General features: G+C 41.8%; 1 protein-coding gene across 1 annotated transcript in view; it reads left to right on the top strand.

Moving 5' to 3' along the window:
• LOC136857083 (uncharacterized) overlaps positions 1-25,654 on the top strand; it is a 334,311-nt gene that overhangs the window by 21,191 nt on the left and 287,466 nt on the right. The window contains exon 2 of the mRNA XM_067135466.2: positions 4,302-4,390. Coding sequence (XP_066991567.2) covers positions 4,302-4,390 — 89 coding nt within the window. The remainder of the gene's footprint in view (positions 1-4,301; positions 4,391-25,654) is intronic.

Raw genomic sequence — 25,654 nt, 5'->3', positions numbered from 1 at the left:
CATTTGCCTGGTGTGAAAATGGGAAACCACGGAAAACCATCTTCAGGGCTGCCGACATTGGGGCTCGAACCCACTATCTCCCGAATACTGCATACTGGCCGCACTTAAGCGACTGCAGCTATCGAGCTTGATGGTGACAGTTTTGTTCAACATTTTTGTTCCAGTTGAAGCTTTCTGTAACTACGTATTACAATATTACATAAATTAAAAATGTACATTCCCTCCATAAATCTGGGCACAGCTCTCAGAAAGCTACGCCCATACCATACTTTCTTTTTCAATCCGTTTTACTATCCAGGGTTGCATGCAATAAAAAAAAACTTTCCAGTCTGTCAAACACACAGCAATTACAATATAAATTATAACACTATAAACATACCTGTAAAATACGCACTAATATACAAAGAATGACATGTTTTGTTCTACAAGAACATCCTCAGACTCTATCAAATCACTTAAAACATGCTTATTTATGTACAGTATTGTTTACGTTGTGTAAACTTGTCAATGATAGAGAGTTTAGTGATAACATGAACCAGTAATGACAAAAATGAAGTAAATATACAAGTATTAATATAATGGAAAACTTACGTACTTATCTATACTGCAGATGCTAACTTATTAATATTTGTATATTTATTTTATTTTTGTCATTACTGGTTCATGTTATCACTAAACTCTCTATCATTGACAAGTTTACACAACGTAAACAATACTGTACATAAATAAGCATGTTTTAAGTGATTTGATAGAATCTGAGGATGTTCTTGTAGAACGAAACATGTCATTCTTTGTATATTAGTGTGCATTTTACAGGTATGTTTATAGTGTTATAATTTATATTGTAATTGCTGTGTGTCTGACAGACTGGAAAGTTTTTTATTGCATTTAACTAAGTCGACACTGGAAAATATGGCTTCATTCTTAACAACAAAAAAAGCCAGGGTTGGTTTTTCCCTCGGACTCAGCAAGGGATCCCACCTCCACTGCCTCAAGAGCTCTATTCTACATTGCCTCCGACATGCTATTAGTTCTAAGAAGAGAAAGCAGGGAGGAGTGGGGGTGTGACACTACTGGAGTACCTGCCTGTCCCAATGCTCAGCATGTTTCCAGGCCAGATGCGGTATCAATAGCGGTGTAATCGGGTAATAAGGATCAGGACAAAACCGCACAGGCGGAAATAGAAAGATGCCTACATGTAAAACCTGACATTTTGTAGATAGCACATGCAAGGATGTGGTTCTGGAGAGGTCCAGGTACTCGCGTTAGTTGGGAACAAGTATCATGCTCAAGTCATAAGCCTATTCCACGCCAGTCCACTTACTCAGGGGATCAGTCTTTCTGGGCACTGCTGTGACTAGCGCGGGCCTTGCCGGTTGCCGAGCCATACGGCAATAGCCACTAGGGCCTGTCGCACTGCCCGACTCCCCTGGGGTCCCTCGTACCCAATCTCCGATCCCGGAGAATGAGGTCCAGCCCGCCGAGGCGGAGACCTGCTGGATGGATGCGGAACATGGCGCCGGGTCTCCTTCCTCTTTGCCCGCGTCATGGCCCGGTATACAGGACAACTGCGATGGGAGGCCGGGTGGCCCCCCGCGCAGTTGGCGCACACCGGCGCCCTCATAAGTGTAGCGTAAGCCGTGTGATGATGATCACCACCACAGCGGTTGCACCTCACTTGGAGCCCACAGCTGACCTGACGGTGGCCCCACCTCAAACAGCGGAAACATTGCAAGGGCTGTTAAGGGGGACGTTTCAATCTCACCTGACTGCCGCTACTCGCTGAAGTCCTCTCCTGATTGGTTCCTCGGTCGACTGCTGTCCTGGGTTGCGGCTGGGCGGCATTCTCCTGATAGGTCTGCATGGTCTTCTTCTTTCGCCTGGTCCTGGGGCGGCGTCTCCTTCCCGGGGTTCTCTTCTCGGCAGGGTAAGAGGCCTCGTCCCGGTGGCTCTCCTCCCGGCCTGGTGACCTCGCGGTAGCGGATAGCCCCACTGCGTCGCCGTCTTCTCCCTCCTCCTGGCTGGCGGCGGTGGCGTCGGTCGATGATAACACTCGACTGCGTTCCCTGTCCTGAGGAGCGCACATCGAGGTCTGCAGCTCGACAGACACGGTGGCAGGCTGGGCCTAGCTAGCACCCTCCGAACGCCAGGGGGCGTCCTCCTCCACTGCTGTGCTGCCGTCCGCCGTCAGGAGCGCTTTCCTGGATTGCGCCCGAGTAACAGGTCCTTCCTGGTGGGCCTGGGTCTGCGTCCACATCGCCCTGACTGGTACTCGCCGTTCCTGGTTGGCGGCCTTGCTGGTCTGCGTGTACTTCGTGAAGCACAGCTTTCCAGCTGGTGTCGCGCCATCGCGGCGTTCGTGAGCGCCTCTATCGTCCTCAGTCCTCGGCTCCGTCTGGGTGGCTGCCTCCTGGCTGCCTGTGACGTCCAGCTGCTCCCTGAGTCCTGGTAGCCGGACAACCTGGAAGTGTTAGGACGCCAGACTCTCGTAGACGCGGAGGTGGCTTGTGTCCTTAGGGTAGATCACGACTGCTCAGCCAGGGATCATCTCGCCGATGAGCACGATGCTCGACTCCTCTGCTATGGACTCCACAACCGCTGTAAGGAAATCGATTATACGAATCGTCTTCCGGTACATGTGCTTCCCCCACTGGTTGTACACCATCAGCGCCGGAAGTCTAACGTCGGGGGTGGGCACCAAGCTCACCCTAACTTGAATTTCTTGTGTGACTGCCTTGCAGTCGTAGTCGGCCGGTCTCGGCGGGACGGTTATCTTCACCATCCTGGTCCTCCTGAAAGAGAGAGAGGAAGAGAGCACTGAGAAGTGCTACAGTTCTGGCAAAGCACTTTCGGAAGTGTACCTACAAGTACAGCTGCCTGACTAGTACTTAGAAAGTACAGATCGCCTGGCGAGGAGAGAGCGAGTGCGAGGAACACGCCCTTCCATTACGGCAGTCAAGCTCGTCCGCTGTGCCTCAAGAGCATGAGACTTTGGGTCGGGGGAATACAACTGTACTAGTACCTCGCCCAGTACTTCATCTGCTATGGTGAACTGGGGCAGGTTCAATCCCGGCATTTGCCTGGAGGAGAAGTGTAAAACCACGGAAAACCACTGAAATCCACTTCGTGAATGGCTGAGGTGGGAATTTAATCCCCCTCTACTCAGTGGAGTAGGCTCAGTGGACCCCATTCCAATCCTCGTACCACTTTTCAAATTTCTTGGCAGAGCCGGAAATCGAACTCGGGCCTCTGGGGGTGGAAGCCAATCATACTAACCACTACACAACAGCGGCTGCCAGGGAATTGAGCCCACGGCTCGTCCGAGTACTGACCTTTGGTCACTGGGGTCCTGGGTTCGATTTTCGGCCGGGTCGGGGATTTTAACTTCATCTGGTTAATTTCTCCGGCTCGGGGGCTGGGTGTTTGTGATCGTCTTAAATGTATAACTTCAATTCTTCAAGTCAATTAATAATCAGAAACATACAAAATTGTAGCTGGCCAAATGGTCGTTAAGACCGAAAGCAAATTTAAAAAAAAGTACTGACTTAACTGCGGTGATCGCCGTTGGCACCACAAATAACTCCGAAGCGTTGCATGCTATGTTGAATGGACTATTTTACCACACTCACCTACAAATTTTTCGTTGAAGTTTTAAAGGACATGCAATGTGACGTGTGCATTCTAATAAGATCAAGAGCGAAAAACGGTAATAAAGCCCACGAAAAACTAGACGTTCCTTTTGCATAAAATGATGGAATACAAAACATCTTCAGAAACAAGATGCGCATGTGTTAGAACTTTTACCTTTTTAGATTGTACTATTGACGGAGTGACTCTGCACTTAACCATACCAGCAATATGTTTTTGTTTAGTACTAGTGCTGATAGTCCTGTCTGTTTAAAATGGGAAGGAAATTGTTTATATCAGGGCTGGAGCTCCTGTAGCCTATAAAAGGACAGAGTTAATTAAACCCCCGTGGTACAACCAAATACAATTTGTTTATTTTAAATGATTTTAAATGTCTTTGGTAGGCCTACAGAATTCTGGAGGATATACCCAGGGATTGGCTACACTGCGAATAGTTATAGAAATAGAAATATATGTTTTTATGACGAGTATTTCTTGCAAGGTCTCCTAATAGCCCATTGTGGCTGACAGTATCCTATTAAGTAGTAGAATGTTACGGAGTACATGATAATTTATGTATCGTCAGAGGCAACAGTGAAGCCAGTGTAATTTATTTTGATTATATCATACCAGACCTCATATAGTGAAATGTAATGCTGAATTTTGTTTAACAGGCGTTAAGAAGAACAACAAGTCACAATGGTTTGCCTTCCAGCGAATGTCATTACCAACGGATCAGCATGAAAAGCTTGCTACTTTGAAGGTAAGTGCAAAAATCGAAAATTTTCTAATTTCAAAGTCATCATTCTCTTTTAGCTCTGGAAACTTAGCATTTAGCAATGTACCTTATATTTCGAATCTATTTGAAAAAAATTGTTGAACCGTGGTCCACTGCGATATCTGTTGTATCTGTATGTGTACAACTTTTGTAACTGAGATCTACATATGCGACGCAGTTTGCACTTGTGGTCTTCGCCAGAGAGTGGGGAAAAGACGGTTGAAGACGAAAAGGACAAATTAAAAATAAAAGGGCAGCTTTAATGCCATAAATAATTTATTTTTCATCTGAATGCGATAGAACATTTATTAGCTCATTTTGAGTTGAACGGATTAGGAACTTTTGAGTGTATTTTGGTTTATTTATGAGATCGCGTAACACAGGATCACACTTTGTGAGCAGTTCGATGACTGCTAAAACGTTTCCACTGTTTGATTTGTCACTTCCTTCCCTATGTCCCCGAAAAGCCAGATTATCGAATGCGTGGAATAGCGTATCTAATAACTATATTAAAACTTGATCTGCACGCCTTTGGTGAAAATATGGGACCCAAATCAAATTTGGACTTGCGTTATTCAGTGGCTGGCTGACGATGAGTAGGAAGAGTTCCATAATTTACATTGACCTGAAATTCAGATTTTTTTCTTACAGTTTGTTTTAAGTCGTACCGACACAGGTAGGTCTTATAGCGACAGCGTGATAGGAAAGGGCAGATTTTTTCTTACAATTTGTTTTAAGTCGTACCGACACAGGACTAGGAGTAGGAATGAAGCGTCCGTGGCCTTGATTGCGGTACAGCCCCAGCATTTGTTTGGTGTGAAAATAGGAAACCATGGAAAATCATATTCAGGGCTGCCGACAGTGGGGTTTGAACCCACTATCTCTCGAATGCAAGCTGACAGCTACAATCTTAGAAATATATTCCCTTTAAAACTAGGAGATGCATATGTGATGCGGTAAAGACGTGCGCAATACACTCGGAAGAACATCAGTTCGATTCGCTGTTCGGAAATCGAAAAATTTAGAAAGAGATTTCCATTTCTGAAGAGGAACATGACCCCCGGGGCTTCATTCAGACTGCAGCAGAAATGAGTACCAGGTGTAAAGTTTCACCTTCCACAGATCCAGGAGCATTCATAGTCTGTATGCAGATGGCTTTGCTTTTAATTACAAATCGTGTTGCCCGCTTGGTGGCCATGATAGTTAAGGCGTCTTACACCGTGGTTAGCCTGTTGAGTCCCGCTGATCGCAAAAATGTTCACTATTTGAATGTTGGCCGGCAGGGTAGGAGAGGTGGTGGTATACAATTCCAATCACTAAATTGCGTACCAAAAGTCTGGATTCAATTCCAAACCTCTCCGCAGTGCTCATAAGGAGTGAGGGCATATGACTCTGTTGATGGTGATTTGTCCGTCGGATGGAGACGTTAAGTCTTGAGCAGACCCCTTGGTGCTATTCGACAGGAGTAGGCCATGTGCCGGTACCGTATTTCACCTCTCGCTTCCTGTCATGTATCATGCCATTCATTTCATCTCATTAACTACTGTGATGAAGTTGACGTCAGGAAGGGGATCCGGTTGTAAAAACTCGCTACGAAGATTCATCCAACTTCGACCACCCCACCCCCGTAGAGAAACGGACATACGTACAAATCATGTACACTAGGACAATTACAATAGGTAGAGATATATATTGACAACACTGTGTTTATTAATATCGCAACAAGTATGCAAGCTATTTATAAAATTACTGATGTGCATATTTCATTTTCCCTATAAATCTTTCAAGAGATCGAAAACATGAAGTATTGAAATTGATGATGATATTATTTGATTTACGTCCCACTAACTACTTTCACGGTTTGTAGAGACGCTGAGGTGCCGGAATTTAGTCCCACAGGAGTTCTTTTTCATGCCAGTAAATCCACCGACACGAGGCTGACGTATTTGAGCACCTTCAAATACCACCGGACTGAGCCAGGATCGAACCTGCCAAGTTGGGGTCAAAAAGCCAGTGCCTCAACCATCTGAGCCACTCAACCCGACCTTTAAGGTTTAAGTACAGGGCACTGATGACTTCTGTTACCCATAAGATTTCAAATGAAACAACAACATAATTATTTCATACCGTGCTAGGTAGTGATACTCGAGTGACTTTGTTGCTAGTTTCTCTCCCGAGCGGCCGCATTTCGAATCCCAGGCAATGCACGTGGGATTTTTGAAATGGAAAATCATTTACCTGTGGTTCGGATTCCATGTAAACTGGGCATCCTTTGGCTATGATTACGATATCAGTCTGGGGCCGATGACCTTAGAAGTTATGCCCCTTTAAACAACAATCATCATCATCATCATCATCATGAACTGCCACGTAAAACTACAAGCTTACTTACTTCATACAGTGCTGAGTTTTCGTTTGTCTCGAGTGCTACGTGATCCACAGTTGTAATGTCCTGCTCCTGGACCACGCTACAACAGTCTAGGCAGATGTCATCACGTAGTTGCTCTAGGGAGCCGGTGCTACTTGCTCCACTCGGGACGGCAGTTTGTCACGTGACAAGAGAGCAGCGGACAGGCGGGTTGCATACCGTGGCCGTACAATACTTGCCTCTCGGAACTGTTACCAAATGAACGACAAATATAATAATAATAATAATAATAATAATAATAATAATAATAATAATAATAATAATAATAATAATAATAATAGTAATGATAATTTGGAGCATGGATCATGTGAGACGAACAGGACGCAGATTACAGAGTATAACAGGGTAAGAAAATTATTCGTTGAAAAAGGAAATATACAGCAGTGTGCGAAATGTCCTGAATAAATACATTTTTACGATTAACTGAAGCTTTGGGACACGTACATTTACCGAAAGAAAATACAATTTTTGTGATTTGTACATATTCTTTACACTCTAACATATATTTCAATATTTGTATGGCATTTATGACTATGACAACAAATTAAACACGCGAACTGAAACATATCACTGGTGTACACGTCCTTCACGGGACCTTTGGGCTCGTTTAGATAGTATTGTATCAATGTTTGGTACTATCGTTTGCGTACTGGCAAGTCGCAAAGCACATTTCAAGTTTTCATCGGTAAGCCTACCTCTGTGTCTAGATTTACAAATCTTCATTAATGAAAACATCTATTCACATAAATAAGTTGATCCGAATATACTTACAGATGAGCATTAAATGTGTACAATCTAGGAAATTTCTCCCGTGGAAAACGAACATAAAATTCAGTCAAATTGTTTGTGTTCGCAAACCTATCTTTCACCTGAGTATCGCACTGTAAGTGAATTAGTTCTAACCGCAATTCGGGTCTAACAGTTTCCATATCCACTGGGAAGGGCATAGCAAACACCTGCAGATCCTTTTCTAATGCCTGAATATCGTGAAACCTACTCTCAAAATCGTCATATAGTGACATTAAAACCTCTTTATATTCTAATGTTTTTTAATGTGACTCAGTATTTGATTACATATTAAACATTTTGCTGTGTTATTTTCTTGAACTACTAAATACTATTCTTTCCAAGAAGGTTTGAAACTTGTTGGCGTCGATGGCCTACGCTGTGCTGAATCTCTCCCATAGCAAATGCAACATTAACCGACTAGGTTTGAACGTCGTGTGATGTGAGGATAAAGACGGAAACACTGCTGTCACCTCACGTAAGTTCACGTATATCGTGTCACAATCTAACCTGTCTAGAAAGAAGCGCTATACCTATGCGCCACTGGCCTGCAGTACGTACTACATCATGCACTTCCACTATTTCTTCTCCTACTTGCTTGCTAACCTGCTCTTGTTCCTCGAGAACGGGGAGTAAACTGGCTCCGAAGGCATTTCGCTCTCGATTGACGATGCCTGGTCTAAGAACTCTTTGTCGACTGGATGTACAGTTACATCATGAATAACTGCAAGGGCGGTGAGTTCTGCGCATCGTAGATATTCTTGATTTGCGTAAGTCGATCACTTTTCTCGAACGCTTCCTGTATAAGGGCTGACAGGCTGGAATTGCTAACAAGTTACCGTCCAAGGTAAAAAAAAAATGGCGTATGGCTTTTAGTGTCGGGAGTGTCCGAGGACATGTTCGGCTCGCCAGGTGCAGGTCTTTTTATTTGACTCCCGTAGGCGACCTGCGCGTCGTGATGAGGATGAAATGATGATGAAGACAACACACACATCCAGCCCCCGTGCAGCGAAATTAACCAATGATGGTTAAAATTCCCGACCCTACTGTGAATCGAACCCGGTACCCCTGTGACCAAAGGCCAGCACGCTAACCATTTAGCCATGGAGCTGGACACCGTCCAAGGTGATCCTCGCATAGGCCCAAATTCGTGCTTCTGTATTCCCTCTGCACTTGCTGGGAGTCTCGTACTTGTATCTTAGTAGCTCTATGAAGTTAGCTATTGAGTTTCCATCTTAGAGGCTTCAAATATCGTCATCAACAGTACCATATTTATTTATTTATTTATTTATTTATTTATTTATTTATTTATTTATTTATTTATTTATTTATTTATTTATTTATTTATTTTATTTAATTTTCACTGAGTATACGTAACTAGGGTAGCATCCTGCTTCACAGAATTTTCACCGAGCACGGGCAGAACGTTCTAAGCAAGCCTTGGACCTATGAGAGTAACGGAGTCCCACTTCCATTTGGCTGTTCGAGGAATTAGAATGAGAATCGTCTCTGCGTATTCACCATGTGAGGGTGCAGATGAGGATGAAGTTGAGAAGTCTTATGGAGCACTCAGTGACATCGTAGTGAGAATCAACAGTAAGGATAGAATAGTGCGAGAGTTGAAAATAGAACGAATGATGATGATAATTTCGTGTGGCTATTTCTAGCCGAGTGCAGCCCTTGTAAAGTAGACCCTCCGATGAGGGTGGGCGGCATATGCCATGTGTAGGTAACTGCGTGTTATTGTGGTGGAGGATAGTGTTATGTGTGGTGTGTGAGTTGGAGGGATGTTGGGGACAGCACAATCACCCAGCCCGAGTCAAGGGAATAAACTGAATGATTTGAGAAGGTGATGGATAAATGTAAGGAAGATATGGAAGCTGATATGAATGGGAAGCGTTTACTGCACTTCTGTACTGGTATGGGATTAGCAATTACGAATATATTCTTCAAGCATAAGGCTATTTACTGCTACACAAGGGAGGGTAGGGGCAACAGATCCATAAATGATTATATCGTAACCGATTTTGAATTCAGGAAATCTGCTCGGAATGTGCGCGTATTCCTGGGAATTTTATGATATAGACCACTATCTGATCTTCAGTGAACTAAGTATCTCTAGGCTGTAGGATAGAGAAAGTTAAATCTGTCTGTCTGCAGAGAATCTCCAGGACGAGGAATTTAGATCAACAATGGAAGGAGGATACTCGAAATGAGGAAATAAAGGCTTAGGAATGAACTCGATTCATTAAACTGTACGCATAGAACGGCTTAGGTGGTGGGGTCGTGTGAGGTGAATGGAGTAGGATAGGTTACCTAGGAGAATGATGGACTCGGTTATGGAGGGTAAGAGAAGTAGAGGAGGACCAAGACGACGATGGTTAGACTCAGTTTTTCTGATATACAGATAAGAAGCATAGAGTTAAACGAGGCCACAGAGTTAGTTATAAATCGAGGTTTATGGCGGAGTTAAGTAAAGTCACAGAGGCTTGCCGATTGAACGCTGAAAGGCATAACAGTTTGTAATGAGTATTTATTTATTTATTTATTTATTTATTTATTTATTTATTTATTTATTTATTTTTTTATTTATTTATTTATTTATTTATTTATTTATTTATTTATTTTATCGTATGCATTTTAGTGTCTAGAGTTTACGATGAGTTTCGCCTCACCTGCTGCAGGTCTTTCTACTTGACACCTGTGGGCAACCTGGGGGTCTGGATGGGGAATGATGATGATAATAAAAGAAGAAGAAGAAGAATGCGGTAGGGAGAGGGTGAAACCCGGTGTCGACACATAGCTTAAGTTACTACTGTAAAATAACACCAAGTGGGTCTGTTCAAAGCTTAACGCCTCCATCCGACTGACTCCATATGAACACTACGGATGTTGATGTCAGACTTACCATGTGACACTTCATCTGGATGGGCAGCAGTCCTCTTAGCAAGCCAAGGGTCTTATTAACCCATATGCGACACGGTAGAGGAAATATTTGCAATTTAAAAACCATACTTCTGAAGGGGAAGTCTCGAAGTCTATAGGTTGAAGAAAACAAATTCATCTCCGTAAATGTCATGAAAGTCCGCCTCTGTGGTGTAGTGGTTCGTGTGATTAGCTGCGACCCCCGGAGGTCCGGGTTCGATTCCCGGCTCTGCCACGAAATTTGAAAAGTGATACGAGGGATGGAACGCGGTCCACTCAGCCTCGGGAGGTCAAATGAGTAGAGGTGGATTCGATTCCCACCTCAGCCATCCTAGAAGTGGTTTTCCGTGGTTTCCCACTTCTCCTCCAGGCAAATGCCGGGATGGTACCTAACTTAAGGCCACGGCCGCTTCCTTCCCTCTTTCTTGTCTTTCCTTCCAATCTTCCCATCCCCCCGCAAGGCCCCTGGTGTGGCCGCCTGGGCGAGGTACTGGTCATCCTCCCCAGTTGTATCCCCGACCCAGAGTCTGAAGCTCCTGGATTAAGATGCCCTTGAGGCGGTAGAGGTGGGACCCCTCGCTGAGTTCGAGGGAAAAGCCAACCCTGGAGGGTAAGCAGAGTAAGAAGAAGAAGAAGAAATGTCATGAAAGCCCTTGTAGGAGTGGAGGGTAATAGGCCTTCATTGTTCATAACCTTGGCTCTACGTGGGATAGAACGATCATATCTATGCCTGGCACATTTTCTCCCAAGAATTAACCTTCTTTTCTTGCTAGTTGCTTTACGTCGCACCGACACACATAGGTCTTATTGCGACGATGGAACAGGAAAGGGCTAGGAGTGGGAAGGAAGCGGTCGTGGCCTTAATTAAGGTACAGCTCCAGCATTTGCCTGGTGTGAAAATGGGAAACCACGGAAAACCATCTTCAGGGCTGCCGACAGTGGGGTTCGAACCCACTATCTCCCGATTACTGGATACTGGCCGCACTTAAGCGACTGCAGCTATCGAGCTCGGTTTTTCGACTTCCTGGTAAAGAATCAAACGATACGGTACAAGAAGCATGGTTCCTAACTGTAGAAATGTAACCTTCGAGCACATTTAAGGTAGTTGTTCTGATGTACGATGGACCGTCCGCAGGACTTACAAATGTGGACGTATCGCAGAATGATAGAAATGACATTGGTGGGCCACGTGACTAACTAGGAGGTACCATGTCGTGTCGGGAAATCAAGTGAAATATTTACCTCGCAAAGCGTAGGTAAACAGTCTATTACGGTCCATGATGCCGAAATGACAAATTCAGCCTGATATAACAGATCATAGAAGGGAAACGTGGACATGGGTGGAGATAATGTATTCTTTGCGCTGAACCTCAGACAGTGGTTCGAAACTCACTCACTCCTAATCAGGCCTTGTACTGTACGCATCATTATAAGGCCGCCGTTTTTTTCTTACATTTTCCCTATATCAGCGTAACTTTTGATGGTGCTATTTGAGCATCCAACTAGCTTCTAGGCTGATGATCTAACAGATTTTTCGGCGGCTGCATATCATCTATACCTCAACTGAGGTCGTCGGACGGTGTGCCGAGTGTCACAATGTCAGTTCAACGAGGCTGGTACTGGTTAGTTATCGTCTCCCTCCAACCTCTGACATCACATGACCTCATTATCGGTCACAAATATCGTATGCAATTAAATAAATGTTGTTACACCACATCAATCGCCTCAATAGAATATGATAACGTATTTCCTGCATCGCTCTCTCCTTGTCGTGCAATATTTCAACACTCGCAGTGGTAATGACATGATCTATATGCTTTTGGTCTTATTGCTGCCTATATCAGAGGCTAGGAACAATCTATTCATCAAGCCCGTGTCTTCGTGTGTGTCAAACGTTTCTGTGTTTTTGTTCATTTCAAGGACCTAGAATATTGTGTACGGGTAGCTGGGTAGAATTCAGTCGATTACGTGATCGTCTACGTTCAAGATTTTTGGACCGGCTCGGTGATTTAGGTTTGAGAGCGTTTAATGTGAAACAATCGCAACACATTTATTGCCCGATTAAAGAAAATAATTTTCGGGGACATTTCAGCATTGAGCAATTCCTTAAAAGCAGTAGTATTAGAATCCAAGATAATGGATTCGATCCTGGTTTAGGCGATATTTTAAGGTGCTCAAATGCACTAGCCTTGTGTCGGGAGATTTATCAGTACGTAAAAGAACTCATGCGCGAAAAAGTTCTGCCACCTTGGTATCTCAGGGAAACCGTGAAAACAGTTAGCGGGTCTTAAAAACCAATTATAATACAACGAAAAAGAAAACCAATTGTGGGGTAGTACCGAACTGGACTGACGATCAAAACATTCCAAAAATATTTTTCTTCCATAACGAAAGGTCGCGGTTGAACTGGTCGATGGATAGTTGGCAGGAATTCCCGAATGGGTTACTGAAGTAAACCCCAACACCTCAGCTGCCTCATCTCACTAGACTCAGTGCCAGTTCTCAGTCTCAGAGCAGTGCAATACTAGTAGAAGTGTCCAATGTTTTCCACGTTAAATGATAGGGGATTTAAGGCGTTTTTGAGGAAGTTAAATATTCAAAAAGGTGACAAGACAAAATCGGGTCAAAAGGCCACTATATATATACGTTACTAGCACGGAATTCTACATTTTATACAGAACTAGCAAGATACCAGTGCTTCGCTACGGTACTGTACTGAAATTTATAATTGAATGCTTATTGTTTTAGATATATAATCCGCCGAAATTCGCGATCTGACTCGTTTTCTGTGAGAATCCACGCAAATTCCCGATCTGACTCGTTTTCTATTAGATTACGGCACGTTTTCTCCCATTTTTCAATCTTCCTTTCCAGCAATCGATTTCGTACTTCCCGGGCTAGGCTCAGGTATTCCTCCCGGTCAGTTGGCTCCGTAAATCTTTGCCATCTTTTCCTATAATCATTTTAATATGTATAAAATCCTTCAGGAGATCCGGCGTGGTGTCATATTGGGTGCTTTGGCGGCACTGAACCCGCGGCCGGACTGCATTCTTAGTCATTACCCGTCCAGGAGCCGTTTCCAGCGCGATCCGCACATTTGACGACGGTCCGGAACATTATTATTATTATTATTACTATTATGTGTTGCTGGAAAGGCTGATGACAGGGAAAACCGGAGTATCCGGAGAAAAACCTGTCCCACCTCCGTTTTTTCCAGCACGAATGTCACATGGAGTGACCGGGATTTGAACCACGGAACCCAGCTGTGAGAGAGGCCCGCGCGCTGCCGCCTGAGCAACGGAGGACACTTATAAGTACATTAAGAACAGTAAAATCAATGGGTTCACCTCCTTCTACACCCCACCGCAGTTAAGTTTATTTACCGCCAACCCCCCCCCCCCCCCCACAAAAAATTAAAAGAAGGCTTGTTTCTTTATGTTTAAAGGAGATTCCAAACACCAATGTTCACGTCTATTGCCATCAGTTTTGAGATATAAGTATCCCCATAAAAATAATTTTTTTTTCACTTCATCTCACACTACTCCCCCCCCCCCCTAAGTGAATTTTCCCGCAAAAAATACTTGCTTCTTTAATAGTAAAAGATCTTCTAAATACCAATTATCACGACTCTAACTTCTTCAGCTTTTGATTTATGTGTCGTCATGAAAGGAATTCAACTCCTTTACACTCCCACCCTCCAAGATGGTTTCCCCACCAAAACGCGTTTTTCTTTGTTTCTAAAGGAGATCTAAATACGAATTTTCACGTCTGTAACAACTTTAGTTTTTATTAGATGTATGCATTCTCATACAATTAAGTCAATTAAATTTTCAATACTTTCACCCACCCCCCCTCATTGGATTTTCCGAGAATACGTGTTTCTTTACTTTTAAAGCAGATTGCAAATATCAAATTTCACGTCTGTAACATCTTCATTTTTGAGATATCAGTAGCCTAATTAAAAGAATTCAACACCATTTTCAGTCACTTTTACCCACCCCCCACCACCCAAGTGGTATTTCCGAAAACTAAAAGTACACGATTCGTTATGTTTAATAGAGATAAAAAATACCATTTTTCACTTCTGTAACATGTTAAGTTTTTTTAGATAGGTATACTGTAAAAATTCTCATTTTAAAATTTCACCCCTTTTGAGTTCCCCTTAGGTGGAGTTTCCAAAAACAAATCACCCATGTTTCTTTACATTTACAGGAGATTCCAAACACCCACTTTTTACGTCTGTAACATTTTACGTTTCCAAGATATTCTGTAGATATTGTCTTTCAAAAAATTCACCCCAATTTGTCACTCCTGTTTAACCGCCATTAATTGGATTTTCCAAAAACTTAAAAATACGTGTTTCTTTATTTTTAAAGGAGGTCCCATATACAAATTTTCACTTCTGTAATATCTTCAGGTTCTGAAATATAAGTATCCTCATTAAAGGCATTCAACCCATTTTCACCCTTTTACACCCCTCCTATTGGGATTTACAGGAAACAAAAAAATGCGTGTTCCTTTATTTTTAGAGGAGATTCTAACTACCAATTTTTACATCTGTAAATTTTAAAGTTTTAAGATGTAAACACACTCATTTTTAAAAATTCACCCCCCACTTTCACCCCCCAATATTTGGATCTTCAAAAGACGATAAAATACGTGTTTCTTTACTTTTAAAGTAGATCCCACATACCAATTTTCAGGTCTGTAATATCTTCAGGTTCTGAAATATAAGTAGCCTCATTAAAGGCATTCAACCCATTATTCACCCTTTTACACCCTTCCTATTGGGATTTTCCGAAAACAAAAGAATACGCGTTTCTTTATTTTTAAAGGAGATTCTAAATACCAATTTTTACATCCATACACTTTAAAAGTTTTGAGATATAGATACACTCATTTTTAAAAATCACCCCCTTTTCACCCCCCCCATTAATTGGATTTTCCAAAAGCCAAAAAATACGTGTTTCTTTATTTTTAAAAGAGATCCCAAACATCAATTTTCAGGTCTGTAATATCTTCAGGTTCTGAGATATAAGTAGCCTCATGAAAGGCATTCAACCCCTTTTTCACCCCTTTTCACCATTCCTATTGCGATTTTCCGAAAACAAAAAAATACGTATTTCTTTATTTTTAATGTAGATTCTAAATATCAATTTTTACATCTGCAAACTTTAAAAGTTTGGAGATATAGATTCACTCATTTTAAAAATTCACCCCCTTTTCACCCTCCCATTAATTGGATTTTCCAAAAACAAAAAAATACGTGTTTCTTTATTTTTAAAAGAGATCAAAAGTACCAATTTTCAGGTCTGTAACATCTTCAGTTTCTGAGATATAAGTACCGGTATCCTGATTAAAGGCATTCAACCCATTTTCCCCCATTTTCACCCCTCCTATTGGGATTTTCTGAAAACAAAAAAATACGTGTTTCCTTATTTTTAAAGAAGATTCTAAATACCAATTTTTACATCTGTAAACTTTTAAGGTTTTGAGATATAGATACACTCATTTTAAAATTTCACCCCCCCTTTTCACCCCCTTATCGAAGGAATATCAAAAAATCCTCTCTTAGCGAGCACCTGCATCTTAATATGAATCTATCCCCAAAATTTCATTTCTTTATGTCCAGTAGTTTTGGCTCGGCGATGATGAATCAGTCAGTCAGTCAGTCAGTCAGTCAGGACAAGTTATTTTATATATATAGATTGTAGGTTAGATAGAGTACACGTCGTGAGCAAGACTGTATTATATTGCATAGCTCTTAACGTTCCCTAAGCTGGGTCCTGGCATTGCTTCCACTTACTTGTGCCAGGCTATCACTTTCATCTGTCCTATCCGACCTCCCTTGGTCAACTCTTGTTCTTTTCCGACCCCGACGCTATTAGGTTTGCGAGGGCTAGGGAGTCTTTCATTTTCATGCCCTTCGTGGCCCTTGTCTTCTTTGACCGGTATCTTCATTCTTCGAAGTGTCGGATCCCTTCCATATTTTCCCTCTGATTAGTGTTATATAGAGGATGGTTGCCTAGTTGTACTTCCTCTTAAAACAATAATCACCACCACCACCGTTACCCTGGAAACGCGACGGAGAAATCACCAAACGTCTTTTCTCATATGAAAACTGCGTTAGGGAATTTTCATTGCAATGGTAGGCCCGCTTGCCTACCATCAGTCACAATCAGGTTGGGGAATTGCATTATAATGGGAGACACTCGCTCTCCACTTACCTTTGTATATCCTCAGAAAGACTGTCTTCATGATTTTCCCAACTGAAATGAACATAGGTCATTATAATGACGTCAGTAGGAATGGCGCGAGTAAAAGCAATGATGTCACATGAAATACTCGATCAAATGAAAAACCACACATTTTCTCACTTTTAACGAACAGTGTTACGCTGCCGATCTAACAGTCCAAAGTTCCAGAGCTGCAATGACCAGGCCGCAGACAGCCGTCATCCGTGAACACTCTTAGTCTTTTTTCGGAGAGGGGGGGTCGAATAATGGAGAGTCCCAGGGCAAAAACTATGCCCTTTTACTAATCTGGAGTACCAGATGAGTCGGAAAATCTCAATTCAATACACTGGTGACGGAAAAATCTATCTGATTTGGAGCAATATTTTCCTCCAAGCCAGAGGAGGAACCCCACCCTCAATGTTAATTTTGAATAAAATGAACGTATAATTTAATAAAACTGAAGAGGAAGAAGCTCTTTTTAAGAAACGGCTCTTTTTAGGGTTGAATTTTGAGTTATTTAGTGAATTATGGTGCTATAATTTGGAATATGCATAAATTGTAATTCAAGACCAGGTCATACTGCTGCTACTACTACTACTACTACTACTACTACTACTACTACTACTACGTGAGCCTCTGCCTTAAGAGTGCACACTGCTCATTCAAAACAGTGCGTCAGAGCAGGGATCGAATAGCTGGAATACTATGATGAACCAGTGAGTTGCGTAACAGCAGTACGGTATCAGAAAATGTATGAACCAGAGGAATGACATGCTAAAGAAGAAAGTTTTTTAACTCCCCAGCTCTTTCCCGCCAATATTCAGTCAGGCTGTTATACTCGGTACGCAGCTGTAATCCCATCTATCGGAGTTGAGTGGCAGCCTAAGAGACAAAGAACATCACCACAAACAATGGTCAATGTAATGTTATTGTTGATCAATATTATACGCTTTCACTATTGTAGGCCATCGCATTTAGTTTTCTTCCGACTCTGAAATACCACTCTTATCATAGTCGGTACGGTAAAATTGAATAAAACATAAATGGTCGGACATTGTATTATTTAAAACTTTTGTTATGTAGTACGTCTTTTCGATAGGACCAATAACATAAGCATTTAAAAAATAAATTTTAGGCGCCTTCCCCTAAACTAAAATTTCATCCAGGGCGAATAAAATTGTTTATAACTTAGACTGTAGTTTCTTATTCCCTCACTCTATATAGGTACCGACTTTCATTAAATTCTGTTAACCCATTTTCTCGTGGCTCGGCGTTGATATGGACTTGGCAACAAAAAAACAAATTCATGAATGTCTGTGTTATCAAAGCCGGTACGGTGACAATGTATGACATAAATGATCGGAAATGTAATTATATATAACTTTAGTTATGTAGTATTTATCGATAGGACCGCTAATAATATAAATATTTGAGAATTCAATTTTAGGCCTTCCCCTAAACTACCATTTCACTCAGCGTGAGTAAAATGATTTATAGCCTAGATTGTAGTGGCTCATCCCCCGACTTCACATAGCGATTTTCATTAAATTCTCTTCAGCCATTTTCTCGTGATGCGTGTACATACATACAGACAGATAGACAGACAGACATTATGGAAAAGTAAAGAGTGCATTTCCTTGTTACTATGGACATGACCGGTACAGCAATAGCATTCTTTTCAAATTCTGAGCAATGTATAGACAAAACTCTTATTTTCTAGTATATTTAGATTTGACAAGGCCGAAGGCCGCTGCATATTTACTATATTGTCCTATGTCATTTTATTTGACAATTGGAATAATATATGAGCGGACGATAAGGCTTCTTCGATCCTTCGATCCTTGATTTTGATATTTTTGCGTTGGACCAGTTCAACCCAACCCCCTGTATTAACAGTCGGACCAGTTCGACCCCACTAATTGGTTGATCTCCAAATTCCTATAACCATCCGACCAATTTGACAACACCCGAATTGTGCAATGGCCCATTGTCGCGTTGGCCTGCCAATACGACTCCTGCCCAGCCTGATGGCCTGATAGTGGAGTTCACGTGGTCAGCGTGACATCCTCAACTGAATTGCTGGACTGCCCAAAGCCGGCCCCGCGGTGTACGGGTAGCGTATCTGCCTCTTTTCCGTTGATAAATTAAAATTATAAAATTTTATTTTAACCACCTATTCAATACGTTTTAATTTTAATTTTGACCTATTATGAGCCAACAGTAACGAGATAGGTATTGTTATCAACAACATACTGCAGCCTTTTCTCTTTTAATTTTTTGCATATACCGGTACAGTGTTTTTTAGACATTTTTATCGATTTATTTTTATTTTTCTAATTTTCTCTTTGTTTGTCTTGTATTTTCTGTGGAAATAACCAATTAAGGTTAATATCCCCCACCCGGCCTGGAATCGAACCCGGGGCCCCTTGAACCAAAGACCAGCACGGTAACTACTGTATTTAGCCATGGAGCCGGACAACAGTTAGGTCCAGACATTGGCGGTCGGGGAGCCTACTGTATAGATTGCATGCAACGCACATCATCGTGGAGAGTTGCATGCGTTGCCTGAGCGGCTGCAGTTGAGTCGTCATAGCTCGGTGCTGATATGGTCGACATACATAGCTGCAGATGAAGTGAGCTATGTGTAGGAAAGAGGAATATAGCGTTGGAACAATGTATTCTTATTCAAACTAATTTAGGTTCTGGGAGTAGTCTTCCAAGATGGAAGAATAGGATGAAGGTCAAAAGAGAAAACGAGATATATTTTTTAAAGGACAGTCAAATGTTTCAAGCATTTCCAAGATATAATCTGTTCGACTTTCGTAGTCTCGGTCCATTTGAGATCCAAATTGGAAATGGCAATTTATTGTCAACAGCGTCTTGTGTAATAATAATAATGGCGTATGGCTTTTAGTGTCGGGAGTGTCCAAAGAGAAGTTCGGCTCGCCAGGTGCAGGTCTTTTGATTTGACACCCGTAGGCGACCTGCATCGTGATGAGGATGCCATGATGATGAAGACGACACATAAACCCAGTGCCAGAGAAATTAACCAATCATAGTTAAAATTCCCGACCCTGCCGGGACCACTGTGACCAAAGGCCAGCACGCTAACCATTTAGCCATGGAGCCGGACGATTTTGTGTAACCAAAAACTTACGAACATGATAAATAATTATGTATGTAAATATCATTTCGAATGCTAATAATCGTGAAATTACTAAAAGTAAGCAATTACAGATTCAGCCGCTTGCAGTTATTCCAATATAATAATTATTAAACGCATTTTCGCGAACTGGTTGCTTGGGAAAAACTGAAGGTTATACTTCTAAATTTTGGGAGAGATTTCGGGGAAAGAGGAGGGGGAGTCTGTACCCCTGGACCCCACTTTCCTATGTGCCTGCCTAGTACGCTGAACATTGCGCGAAGTAATCTTATAAACAGTTTTAATTTATCAGCACGGTCATCATAAGCTATCATAATTAAGTAGCAAGTACGTAGAGCATGTTTGATAACATATTGACCCTGAAAACCTTTCCTCTAATCTTCAGTAATAATAATAATAATAATAATAATAATAATAATAATAATAATAATAATAATAATAATAATAATAATAAGCCTCCGTGGCTCAGACGGCAGCGCGTCGGCCTCTCACCGCTGAATACCGTGGTTCAAATCCCAGTCACTCCATGTAAGATTTGTGCTGGACAAAGCGGAGGCGGGATAGGTTTTTCTCCGGGTACTCCGGTTTTCCCTTCTTTTTCCTTTCCTTTCTTTCCAGCAACACTCTCCATTCTCATTTCATAGCATCTGTCAGTCATTAATAAATCACTTTGGGAGTGGCGACCCCATCGTACTAACAGCCTATATCTGCTTCATTCATTCCATTCCTGACCCGGTCAATGACTGGAAAACAGGTTGTAGGTTTTCATTTTCAATAATAATAATAATAATAATAATAATAATAATAATAATAATAATAATAATAATAATAATAATAATAATAATAATAATAATAATAATAATAATAATAATAATAATAATAATAATAATAATAATAATAATAATAATAATAATAATGAATGTTTCCGTAAATCTACTACTACTAATACTAATACTGCCTCGGCTACCACGTACAAGTACTTGTACTGACGCCATTTAGTCTGCCTACGAGTCAATTTTGACGTTCCGTTTCGGTCTACAAGAGAAATCGGGACTCTAACGGGCAACCTATTGGCGATTTTAATTAATTTTTTGGGGTTAGCAGCTTATCTGTTACTAGAGTTATCTTACATGCTGTTATCCTACGACTTCGAATGCCGAATGCACGTTTTTCCTCTCTCAAGAATCTGACTACCTCTGCTGGGTTTGAATCGGTAATCTTTGGACATAAAAGCTGAAACTCTACCACTGATTCACATAAGGGGCTCGTAAATCTATTGACAGGGCTTTACACATGTAAGCTACACATCTAACGTAAATTTCCGAAAATATTCAATATCAGTGAAATTTCATCTCCATGGCTAAGTGGTCAGCGTACTAGCCTTCGATTCAGAGAGGTCTGAGTACGATTTCCGACCGGGTCAAGAATTTTAACTGTGCATGGTTAATTCCTCTAGTTCGAGGGACTGAGTGTTCCTACTCTCTTAATCTGCATTCAACAAACCACACTACCAACCTCACAGAAACACGCAAGAGTGAATACATCCCTCCACTTACCGTTGGACTCAGGAAGGGCACCCGTTCGTAGTAGCGGGCCAATATCTGATAGAAGGGAATCCCATCGTAAAATGGGGCCAAATCCACGTCAAGTGTCGATCGCAATGAATTGGAGAAAGGCTCGGAAGAAGGAGGAAGAAGGAGAAGAAGAGGAAGAAGAATAAGAAGTTTATCATTATTCAATGTATCTGAAATTTTCTGCAGGGACTTTCTTAAAATTTGGCCCATTTTTGCATTATTATCGAGCATTACGTGCGATGTTAAAAGGGGTGATTTCGTATGATGCGTTTGGTTACTACCATCTTTTCCAAATTTTGTTCTCATGCTTAAAAATGTCACAATATCTCCGAAAGTGAAGGGGCATTTTTTCACTCCTGTTAAAAGCAGAAGTTTCTTTCTAGAGGATTAACAACCATGATTCCAACAGGCAGGCCTACATTTATATAGATTTTAGAAAAATTCAAATTTTACTTTTAAAATTATAGAATATTTTGGTGGTTTGTTTTACTTGTACCCCTTCAGTATTTTTTATTAAATGTGACCATTTTGATTCATACTGAAGATTATCTATATCTGAAGAATTCTTCAAAATATTAAGTGAATAATCCAGTTAAATGCTGAAATATTAGGTCAATGAATGACTATTCTTCTGTATTCATTGAGCTGGAGAACAAATTATGCAACTCAAACACAAACGGCATGCGAGATAGAGAACACTGTTGTGCTCACATGCTACGCAAATTATTCTGAATGGAACATTCCTCTTAAAGAAGCCAAAAAGAACCATCTATTGGAATTTATGTATGAAAATTGGTTCAGAATTGAAGGAAGATGTGATAAGTTCTTCTTCTTCTTCTTCGTTTTGCCTCATGACTGAGGCGTCGTGACTATCATAATATTCAGCCTTCTAGCCGATGAACCATACTTCGCCATTCTTCCCTATCTAAAGCTTTCATTGTGGTTGCTCTGAGAGAACTCTGTAGGGGGCCGTTCACCATGTCAATCCATCGCGTTGGGACTCGTCCTCGTTGTCTGGTTCCCTGGACTTTGCCCTCAACAATCAGCTTTTGAAGACCACCATCTCGGCGCATTACATGTCCAAAGTAGCGTACAATCCGTTGAGAGACCTTACACGATAGACGAACTTTTATCTGAAGTTGGTTCAGGATTGATTTGTTCGTGCGATGAGCTGTCCAAGGAATCCTTAACATTTTCCTCCAGCACCACATTTCAAAGCTTTCTATCCGTTCACGATCACGTTTGATGATGGTCCACGTCTCTGCGTCATACAAGAAGACTGAGAAGACTAGAGATTCAACGAGCTTCTTTTTTGTCTTAATGGTGATATTGTTATCTTTCCAGATCTTCCGCATACGGATCATTGCTACCTTTGCTATTTCAATTCTTCAGTTAGATGAACCTAAAAAATGAAATTGAACTTTTTAGTGTATAAAGCCTCTAAAATGCCAATCGACTGAACAGGGATTCGATCCCATGGCACATTTCCCTCAACGATGACGCTGAAAAATGAAATCTCGTCACTTCGCCATGGAAATACTGTACGTTTTTTTCTTTTAATCTGTGTGCCGATTGGTGGATGGTGATAGAACCGCGCGGTGGTCCATGTGCCGGTCATTGACGTAACTCGAGCATAGTACTAAAACTTGTTCGTCCTCATCACTCGCAGTTGGCACCGTTCCAGTCTCTACTTTGTATTGTACCACATACAGTACTCACAAATAGCTGCATGGCCGTACGCTCAAGGATACGAGTGAACCGAGAAGCCTAATATTGTACTTTTCCACTCCATTTATGTAATTCACATAGCAGAGATATCATATCCAGCTCCGAGCTGTCACTCAACAGTAGGGAAGATGCTCACCTTCTACTGTACGTTCAAGGTTGTGGAATTGAACCTCGGCGTAGTCGTTTCTAATAACAGAGTGCATATCTGTGTCAGCTTCCCAGTTTCATGGAATATTTTCGGTACTATGTTTCACTTAAATGGCTGGAATAACGTTAAACAAATATTACTTACCTTATTTTTCTTACTTTATTTCTGTTGAATGGTTTTCCATATTGCTCTCGTTAGTAGTTCCTTCCTTAGACCCAATCAGAATCAACAATAGACTACTCGCATGGCGCAAGTTCTAAAGGATAACCTGCATTTGGCCTTCCGGAACACTACGTAGCTACTCTTCAAATCTTCTTCAAAGATATTCAAACTCTCTTACCTGCTTTCCACTTTGAGAAATACTTCACCTATCTTGTATAATCATCTTGCTATTCAGAAGCGATTGTTTATCGTAACACGCAGAGAGACAAATTTCATTGTTCTCATGCGGATGAGGTTTTCTGAGAGATAATTTTCAAAAATTCAATAATTTTCAAAAACCGTAATTTAATTTCATCGATTGCAAACGTTAAAAACATTCAAGATCTTCCAATCGTAACATTACCAGCGTTTCGCCCCATTGCGGCAGTGGGCTCGTCAGTTGCATTACCACACCTTTCCAAGACGCTGGCCGCTAGTTCGCCTTTGAGTCACCTCTGCAATCCCCCTATGTGACCGTGCACCAGGGGAAGTACGTACCTCCACTTGTAATGGATTAAATGAAATCACGGTTTCTTTCTGGGAACTTTATTTCTGATATTAAAGCCAAAGGCATGCATTTGTACAAGTGGAGCTACATACTTTCCGTAGTGCACCGTCACTCCTTTGTCCTATAAGGAGGCTTGCAGTGGTGTCTCAACGGCGTAGTAGTCACCGGAGTCTTGGAAAAGGTGTGGCAATCCAACTGACGAGCCCAATGCCACGCTGGGTGAAAAGTTGGTAATTTAAAAATTGAGAAGAGCTAAAGAGGTTAAATGTTTTTAGCAGGAAATTTTGCTCATGGTTTGTGGTTCCTTCAGAGATATTAACAACATTGTGTTTCCCAACCTCGAAGCGGGAATGGTTCCTTGTAACTATACCGAACACCTTACACTAAACAATAACCTTATCTGGTGGACGACACATCACTGTTTCAGCAAGCTGTATAAACTGTTGTTGTTTCATTTAGGAGGGGCTTAGGACACCCTGGTCAATAGCCTCACGTACTTAAGAAGTGAAAAGTTCGTCTGACAACTTAGGGAAATGTGGGGTGTCTGTACTAATCTGCGTATCGTAGTATGATGGTTATTGTTGTAAGAACGAATTCTTAAGGACAACCATTCCCTCTTAACACTGAGCAGAGGAAAAAAATGGAAGACGTCCGACCTTTCGAAGAATGAAATGAAATTAAATGGCGTGTGGCGTTTAGTGCCGGGAGTGTCCGAGGACAAGTTCGGTTCGCCAGGTGCAAGTCTTTTGATTTGACTCCCGTAGGCGACCTGCGCGTCGTGATGAGGATGAAATGATGATGAAGACGACATATATACCCAGCCCCTGCGCCAACGAAATTAACCAATTAAGGTTAAAATTCTCGACCCTACTGGGAATCGAACCCGGGACCTTTCGAAGAATAAAAGTTATCGACAAAAGAAAGGAAAGGACTGCGGAGCGCATGAAAATTAAGGATTCTCTAGGCCTTTGGAAATTAATATTGCCATGGTCGAAAGGGAACAAGAGTTGGCCAAGGGAGGTTGGATACGAAGGTGAGGAACCTGGCAGAAGTAACTAAGCTATAGGACCTACGGTCTCAACCCACGCTCCATGTTCAGAGCCACTGAGGGCCACCCATTTTAGTCGAATCATACTACAGGCAGGAGATGCTAGTTGATGCATCCTACTGCTCCCACCCATAGGAGGTTCGCTGTGCACGCATTTGTGACTTTCTGGGGCTAGGATCTTTTTTTGCTAGTTTCTTAACGTCGCACTAACACATCGAAGCTTTTGGCGACGCAAGTATGGGATAGTGGTAGGATTGGAATGGTAGCCTTGACTAGGATTGCCTGGTGTGAAAATGGGAAATAATGGAAAACCATTTTCGGAACTGCCGACGGTGGAATTCGAACCCACTGTCTCCCGAATGGAAACTCACAGCTGCGCGACCTAAACCGCACGTCCAACTAACTTGGTGGGAGCGGGGAAGGAAATGAACATTGTCTGCATGTTGGGTACTATCCCGACATTTGTATGGAGTGTGCCCGAGAAGGATTTAGCGTACTTTGGCT

Source organism: Anabrus simplex, chromosome 1 (genome assembly GCF_040414725.1).
Source record: "Anabrus simplex isolate iqAnaSimp1 chromosome 1, ASM4041472v1, whole genome shotgun sequence".
Taxonomy (NCBI): Eukaryota; Metazoa; Arthropoda; class Insecta; order Orthoptera; family Tettigoniidae; genus Anabrus; species Anabrus simplex.
Note: the sequence above shows the minus strand (reverse complement) of the source record. Positions and strands in the feature narration are given on the sequence as shown.